Source organism: Macaca nemestrina, chromosome X, assembly GCF_043159975.1.
Source record: "Macaca nemestrina isolate mMacNem1 chromosome X, mMacNem.hap1, whole genome shotgun sequence".
NCBI lineage: Eukaryota > Metazoa > Chordata > Mammalia > Primates > Cercopithecidae > Macaca > Macaca nemestrina.
Genome location: NC_092145.1, coordinates 29,570,769 through 29,579,455, shown reverse-complemented (window position 1 = coordinate 29,579,455; position 8,687 = coordinate 29,570,769). Strand labels below are relative to the sequence as shown.

General features: G+C 42.9%; 1 protein-coding gene across 1 annotated transcript; it reads right to left on the bottom strand.

Moving 5' to 3' along the window:
• Window positions 1-5,402: 5,402 nt before the first annotated feature.
• LOC105468442 (DDB1 and CUL4 associated factor 12 like 2) lies at window positions 5,403-7,957 on the bottom strand. Its single transcript, XM_011718611.3, has 2 exons — window positions 6,401-7,957; window positions 5,403-6,320 (listed from the first exon to the last, which is right to left on the bottom strand). The coding sequence occupies exon 1, from the start codon at window positions 7,820-7,822 to the stop codon at window positions 6,431-6,433; it is 1,392 nt and encodes a 463-aa protein (XP_011716913.1). The 5' UTR covers window positions 7,823-7,957; the 3' UTR covers window positions 5,403-6,320; window positions 6,401-6,430.
• Window positions 7,958-8,687: the final 730 nt, after the last annotated feature.

Genomic DNA, 8,687 nt, shown 5'->3' with positions numbered 1-8,687 from the left:
TAAGTGTCCAACTAACCAAGCCCATTCATGGACAGTCCTCTAGTGGTGCTTTCCACTTCAAAAACCACTTCTGCTATCAATTTTTGCTAAATCATAGCTTGGAGCCATTGGGAGAAGTTCTCCATGAAGAGAACTTCATGGAGAAGTTCTCCTAAGAGAACTTAGGCTCCCATCTAAAAGGCAGCATTCTCACAGTCGTTTCTTAGGCTTGTGGTAACTCTACTCAGTTTTATTTTTTTTATTTAACATTTTACTTTTTATTTTAGGTTCAGGAGTACATATGTAGGTTTTTTTTATACAGGCAGACAAGTTACTCGGGGGTTTGGTTTGGTGTACAGATTACTTCATCACCTCAGTACTAAGCATAGTACCCAACCTTTTTTTTTTTTTTTCTGAATCTCTTTCTTCTCTCACCCTCCACCTTCAAGTAGACCTCAGTGTCTGTTGGTCCCCTCTTTTTGTCCATGTGTCCTCATTATTTAGATCTAGCAATTCCACTACTGAGTATTTAACCAAAGAAATATAAGTTATTCTATCATAAAGACACATGAATGCATATGTTCATTGCAGTACTATTCACAATAGCAAAGATGTGGAATCAGTTTGATTGTCCATCAATGGTAGACCGAATAAATAAAATGTGGTTCATGTACAGTATGGAATACTATGAAAACATAAAAAGGAATGAGATCTACTCAGCTTTATCTGTTAAAGAGATCCTATCTACTTTCTGGTTTTCTAGAATGTTGTCATAATTTCTGATCTGATTATGGCACCTTTTTTATTTATAGCACTGAAATGGAGTTATTCAATTTAATTATTCTGTACTGTCATTTCCATAAGATCTTAAGAAGGAGATGTATGCCATTTTGAATTACAAGATCCACTGACATTTTAAACTGATTAGTGTTGCATATAGCCACTGTCAATGTTGCGCTGGATTATTGCAGTAACCTCCTAATGAATCCCCCTCCTTCTCTGTCTTTTCTCCTTTACAGAGTGAACAGATTTCATTTTAACAATAAATTGCTTCTCAAAAACCCTCGTTGGACTTTCAACACATTCAGATTAAAATCCAAGGTTCTTATAATTGTCTACAGAGTTCTATATGATGTGGTCACCCATTATCTCTCTGACCCTACTCCTTTCTTTATTCATTTTACTCCAGCCATACTTGTCTCCTTTCTGCTCCTGAAACATGGTAGGCATGGTTCCACCTCAAGCCTCTGTACTTCTTTCTGATCGCCTGGAACACTCTTTTCTGATGTAGGTGCATGACTTACTATGTCACTTCCTTCAGATCTCGGCTCAAATGTCAACTTATTAAACAGACTTTCACTAACCACTTTATTTAAAATTTCATCCCCACCTGATTTTCTACCCCCATTCCCTTTCAACTGATTTATTTATTAACATTGATAACCGTCCTACAACCTATACACTTGTTGGTTTATCTGTTTATTGTCTCTCTCCTCAATGGACTGTAAGCCTTATGAGGACATGGCTTGCTTGTGTTGTTCTATGCAGCATTTCTATCTAGCAGCTAGAATAATGTGTGATATATGGTAAGCATTCAATAAACATTTGCTGAATGAGTAAAGAAGTGAAAATAGAAAAGCATTGATTTTTTAATGTATTAATCTCAAAACTGAACATTTTACTACTATTTTATTTTTCCTAACCTTTTTCAGTTGCTTCTTCTAGAATTTATCATTTTTACCATCATATATCATCTTCAAATAAATATAACCGTTTTCTGTTTTCTACTATTTATATCCAATATTTTCTACCTTTTCTAATTGCTGGATCTGGAAATTTATAACAACATTAAATGCTGGTTGTGATTTTAGGAGTCCTTGTTTTGTTTCTTACCTTCACAGGAGTTTCTCACCTTCACAGGAGTTTCTCTGATGTTGAGGATTCCAGTTGAAGTTTGAAACACAAAACACACACACACAAACGCACACATATACACACTTACCATAGGAAGAAAATTTTTCCACATAGTTTACTAAGAATTTTACCAAAACAATAGAGGAGTTTTTTTAAATCATTTATTATAACTTAGTGATATGAGCATGTGTGTCTTCTAATTTGATTTATTATAATACATTGAAATAATAGATTTTTCAATAGTGAAGACTCCTTGAATTCAAGGAACTAGCTTTACTTTGCTGTAGTATTTTGTGAACTAATGAATTTGATGGGCTAATTTGGTGAACTAACGGATTTGGTGAACTAATGGATTGCCTTCAGTGGTTTTAAAGGATAAGTTGCATTGATCTATATATCTATGTCAAATCAGTCCCTTTTATTTTTTGCAATTTTACTCAAATTTGTTAATATTTTGCTGGCCTGCTATAAAGAAGAGTAAATTATTTTCTCTTTATGCTCAGAAGCACCTCAAACTTAGATATTCCTTGACAATGTGAAATAATTTACTTATAAAATGATCAACTCTGTGTGTTTATTATCTGTTTATGTGCGTGATATTCTTGGATAAAAAAGATAGACGTTAAAAAACTAATATTCACATATCTAGAGTTAATGGTCTGATCTGGTTCCTTATTTTTTATTGGGAAGTTTAGTTATTTGTATTTTCTGATGATTTTTTTTCACTCAGATTTTACATTTACTTGTCTAATAAAGAAATCTGTGCTTATAATTATTTCTTCTCTCTCACTTCTAATAATTTGCATTTGTGCTTTTTTATTGTAATACTGTGGAAAGCAGTATCCTCCTCTGGACACCTCCTTTGCTTTTTGCAAGACTGGGAAAATTGGCAGAGGCCTACACTTGTGGTATTGAAGTGAGAACTTAAACAGGGGCTAGCAGAAGCTGCTGATGAGGTGATATTCCACTGCTGTGAGACTGTCAAGGATGCTGGTGCCAGTTGGGTGTTGGGAATACTGGATACGTCTCAGAGTAGGAGAATAAATGGTCCAGAAATGAAGCCCTGCTTTGTGAGCTAGGTCTGACTTTTCATTCTCCAAGAAGAAACCAGCAGTTGAGCAATTCAAAAGCCTAATTAGTGGACCAATGTGGACAGTATTAAGGAGTCCTAGGCGAAAAGCTGCCCTTTATGGCTTATCTGGGTGAAAAGCTGCCCTTTATGGCTTTTAGGTGGAGACTCAAAATCATTATAATTTTAGTATTAAAAGATATATTGTCGTCTCATGGTAAGGTCACAACATTTGTGTAGAATAAGCCTCTATCATTCTCTACCATTTTCTTCCCCATCCCAGCTTTTAAAAAATTTTCCTTATTTATTTATTTATTTATTTATTTATTTATTTATTGAGACAGGTTCTCACTCTGTCACCCAGGATGGGGTGCAGTGGCATGATCTCTACTCACTGCAACTTTAACTTCCTGGGCTCAAGTCATCCTCCCACTTCAGCCTCCCAAGGAGCTGAAACTACAGGCCCGTACCACTACACCCAGCCAAGTTTTGTATTTTCTGTAGAGATGGGGTTTCACCATTTTCCCCATCCTGTTCTAGAACTCCTGGGCTCAAGCAATCTGCCTACCTTAGCATCCCAAAATGCTAGGATTACAGGCGTGAGCCACTGAAGCAGGCTTTCTCTCTTTTCATTGTTTTAAAGATCCTTCATATGCTTTTCTGTTCTACTTTTCCCTGAAAGGACAAGATTCCCAGTGTTTCATAGCACTCACCTTCCCAGAAGTGATAAATTGCATCCTGGGATACACAGCCAATTCTTCATGGGGTATGTTCTCCTGATGTCACAGAGGTACCTCAAATTCAGTAAGTCCCAAGTTAAACTGATCATCCTCTCTCCATACTATCTATGCCTATTTTCTTTATTTTTATTTGGTGTCAATATTCATTCATATTCAAGTCAGAGCCTGAGAGTCCACCTATTTTTTTTTTCCTCATCCTTCACTTGAAATACTGTTTGTTCCTTTTATTTCCCCTCATTGTTTTGAATAACCTTCTCCCTCTCCACACCTACCCCACTAAGTTCAGACTTTTGTGGTCTCCTTTCTTGGATTTTGTTCAGTGACATCTTATACATTGGATATAACTTAAACCAGGGTGCAATAGACCAGGGAAACCTACTAGGTCCAGCTAAGTATCTAAGGAAGGTACCTGTGTGTAATCCATCTCCAGGTACATGAGCCTGAATGGTGAGTACTCTCTTCCTTCAGTGTGGCAGCAATTTTATTGCTTGCCCTCATTTTCTTGTTCTTTGTTTCAGAACCTACTTGGTACTCTGACAACAAATCCAATTAACTCAGCCACAGTGGCTTAGAAAGAAAGGATCAAGTAGATGTAAGATTGGCAAAGAGCACAGAGTTTGGTGACACACTGTTGGCAGGGGTGTGGTAAAGCAGGTGTGCATCCATTACTTGTAGGATGTTAAGGTGGTGAGAACTCTTTGGAAGGTGATTTAGCAATGGCTATCAATATAAAATGAACTTACTCATTGAATCAGTAATTCCATTTCTAGGAATTATCCTGCAGATATATTTACGCTTGTACACAAAGATGTATACATTTAAGTAATCACTGCAGAATAGTTTACAGTAACAGAAAACCGGAACCAACATAAATGATCATCAAAGGTGTAATGAATAAGTCAAGTGTATTCCAATCACACAATAAAACAGCATGCAATAAAATTAAGTAGATAAGTATAAGAGAAAATCTCTAAGATTTTGTGATTAAAAAAGCGCAGATACATACAGTATGTTATTATTTATATAAAAATTCCATACACACATACATGTGTTCTTATACATATATAGAGAAAATCTAAATGTGTATATACAAAAATTATACTGATGCTAATCTATGGGCTGGAAACTAGAGACCCTGGGATTTGAGGTTTACTTTTAACTGTATACTTTTTATACTGTATGGTTTTTTGATCATGTGCTTGTATTAAAATTATTTTAAATTAACATAAAACAAAACACAAATAAAGATCAAGTGGTAAGTCTTAATATATGTGGTTCAATATATAAGAAATAGCTGCAGATATAAAATGATATACATCTATGCTTTCTCCTCACATGGGAAATAACATATACAAACAGATATACAAATATATTTTATATGTAAATAGTTATAAGTACCTGTATATTTGTATAAATGAAAAATGGTTTGTTCAGTCAACTTTATAAAAACACCTAGCCATCCTAACTTACACCAAGTATATTTTCATAATGTATTCAAGATGTTGTTTAATCTTTTAACTTGTAAGCATAAGTTTCATTTTCAAAAAGAGATGTACAAAGTAATGTCTGCATAGCTAATGCTTCAGATTCAGCTTCTGTCTCAGAAAGTTTTGACTTTGATAAATACGTTCTCAGAAAGAAAAGTGAAAAAAGAAAGCATATGTTGAAGTATTAAGAACTTAAGTCTGCCACTTAATTGCTAAGATGATGAACACATTTTATTTATTTTTCTGCAACACATCACATACTGGATACAGAATTATCCATGTATACAGTAATAAAAAATCAGCAACACCTTCTCTGAGCACAACTGCCACAACTGGCTTTTCACTGTAAATAACTACCTGAATTTAAAGAGATGTTTACCCCATATACCCCCAAAAATACCTCCTTGATTGCCCTACCACATACATAGACCAGAATTGATTAGTTCTGAAAATCTGTAGCATAGAAAAGCAGGCCATAATACAGCAGCTTTAAATAAGAACACGGAAGGCCTGAGGATAGTAAAGTTTTACTGAATAACCAAAATTGTTGATTAATAGTATGAACAACATTGTAAGATTTCTAACTAAGAGAACATATTTTTAAAGCATTTTACACATCAACAATATACAAACAATAGACATTCAGTTTCCAATATCCAAATGAATCACACTGCAGAATGGTGTGTACGACACTAGAATGGTGGCAATCTAGAACCTGAACTGCATTTTCTAATTAGAGTAAGGCTATAAATGATGTTCCTCAAAACAACCCCAAAGATGCTTTGTAGCACACATTTCCCCAAAACACCACACATCTAACATGTGCAAAAGATCTGAACACTATTGCAATATTGATAAAACTAATGTACTGAATAGTAGTGAAGACTGCATCAACCTAAAGAAGGAGGGTATGTGAATCACTGAAAGACAGAATACAATTAAGATTTAGCCAAAACTCTTTGAATGAGAAGGCAAAAATATACTGCTGTTGGGAAACGTGAATGAGAGATTTAAAGCCAAAGTTTTGACTGTCGAAAAGACCACTTGTGCTCTCTCACTCCCACTGGCTTGCTCCCGCTCTCTCTTTATCTGCCTAATACACGAAGCACACGTAAGTTGGACTGGTTCCACCTGGAAGACAAAAGCCACACAAAGTTAAAAGCACAAATGCAGCCTGAAGAAGGAAAGTTAGGCGGAACTGAAAGGTAAACCTGTGCACTTTGAGAACAAGGCGTTCATCCTTAACTCCAGAGGCCTGCGTAGTTCCCATGGAGGCCTGAAGGGAGAGGCCCCCCAGCCACAAAGAGCTTCATCTCGGGCCAGTTGTAGCAGTGGGTGTAGAGCGCATTGGGGAACTCTTCCATGCCACCAAAGTAGTTCACCCAGACGTCATCCTGGTTGAGCCAGCCTCTGCCACAGGCAAGCTTGAGCTTCCTCCCTGCGGGCCCCGGCGTAGAGTCCAGACTGGCAGAGGCTCTCTCCTCCAGGAACTTCTGGGCCCGGATGTCATAGAAGAGCAGGGAGCCATGGCCGGTGCCCACAGTGATGATGTGCTGGTAGAAGCTCAGAGACCGCACGCCTGTACCACCTTCTCGAGAGCACAGGGGCCGGATGTTCTGCTGGCGCTGGCGCGGATCCAGGAAGGAGACGTGGGACTGGGAGCCCACAGCGTAGAGGGACAACTCATCGCAGTAGGTCAGGCACACATTCTCTCGGCAGTAGGGCAGCCTGATGGACAGGAGCCTGGATAGTGTGCTCCGGGCTTTCCACAGGTGGAAGTAGCCGTCTAAGGACACCGCTCCCAGCTCCTGGTTCTTGCCGCTGAAGGCCAGGGCCCGCACCTTGCGGTTACTGGGGTTGGTGCTGGCCCTGGGTATGGCCTCCACATCCTTCGGACGGATGTGGGCATATACGGGGAGACCCACCTCGCTGTGCCAGGCAATGCTGCCATTGAACATGTCCGGGTCCATCCGCCACAGCGCCACAGTGCCGTCGCGGGAGCCGCTCACGGCTACGGTGTCACTCAGCCAGGCAACGGCGAAGATCCAGTCCTTGTGGCCATGGCGGTCGCCCAGGCACAGGGGGTCCAGGGTGGGCAGCTGGTAGATGGCCAGGCTGTTGGGGTTTTCGCCGCCGGTGGCCAGAAGCGTCTTGGAGGGATTCAGCTCGATGGCATGGATGCCGCAGCCCTGTTGGGCCTGGGCCAGCCCGGCCTCCTTGTCCCGCATGAGGGGGATGCGCGTGATGTGGCCTGACTGCACGTCCACCACGAAGAGCGTGTTACACTTGGTGCCGCACACCACCTGCCTGGCGTTCAGCCACTGTGACGCGAACACCTTGTTGAGGGTGCCCAGGTCCAGCTGGCGCTCTGTCAGCAGCTCGGGCAGCCTCTGTACCGCGTAGCCCCGAAGCTCGCCCTCGAAGCCCTGGAGCCCGGCGGGGCCCCTCGCTCCTACCTCCCGGCCCTTCAGATAGTGCACCAGCCTGCGACGCGTCGCCGGCCGCTTCTGCTTCTTGGGTAGCAGAGGCCCCTCTCCGTCCGCCGCCGCTAAGCCCTGCGAGGACGAGCTCCCGGCGCCCGCCTCGACCGCGGGCGCTTTCCGTTTCCTGCTACCTGTTTGCTGCTGGGCCATGGTGGGCGGCGGGCGATCCGCGGCGGCGGCGGCGGCAGCGGCAGCGGCTGCGGCGGCGGCCCGGCGGCGGTGGCGGCGCGTGGCACCCGTGTTGGCCGTGGCGGCGGTGGTGGGGATGGCTGCGCTTCCGCGTCAGCCGAGAGCTCAGGATCTCTAAGACCAAGAAGCTGGTGCGATCGCGGGCTCCCAGACTTCAGTCTGAGGCTCGGCGGCGGCGGCGGCGGCAGCGGCGGACCTGGCCAGAGATGCGCGGCCTGACGTAGCAGAGCCCGGGCTAAGCGGGGCGGCAAGGGCGGCAGTGGCGGTGCAGACCTAGGCGAGAGCGGGAAGAGTGTCTGTCTGGATGGCTGCGGGAGCGAAGTCAGTGTGGGGGGAGGACGACGCTGGGGCCCGAGTGTGAAGGGCGGAGGCAGTGGGAGGAGCTGCTGGGCGGGCGTGGGGTGCCTGCCGGGTAGCGGAGGCCGCGCAGGGTGGAGGCTGGAAGGGGGCGGAGGGGAGAAGGGGGTAGCGGAGCTGCAGGGGCAGAGTCGCGGAGGGCCGGCACCCTAGGTCCTCAGTATCAGACACGCGTTGTTTTGCTACCCTCTGGACAACGGCTAACTACCCTTCTTAAAATCCCTACTTCAATAAAATCTGAAACCTAAGATATAATCAAGCACGGGGCTAGAAGGAGGCCGAGCCACGATCTGCTTGGAGAAACCAGTGTGCGCTTGGTGTAATCTTGGGACACCCTTCGCTTAGGTTAGACATTGAATTTGGCAAGGGATGGGGTGGGGGGCAGTTCAGCAGCGTCAGGGAGACCTTTACCCTCATGTCAGACTTGCAGCTTCTCCAGTTTCAGCTCCTGGATTGATGTCTTAAACAG

Bases quoted from the DNA above. Each gene is read 5' to 3' on its own strand.
- LOC105468442 (XM_011718611.3), bottom strand. From the start codon at position 7,822: ATGGCCCAGCAGCAAACAGGTAGCAGGAAACGGAAAGCGCCCGCGGTC.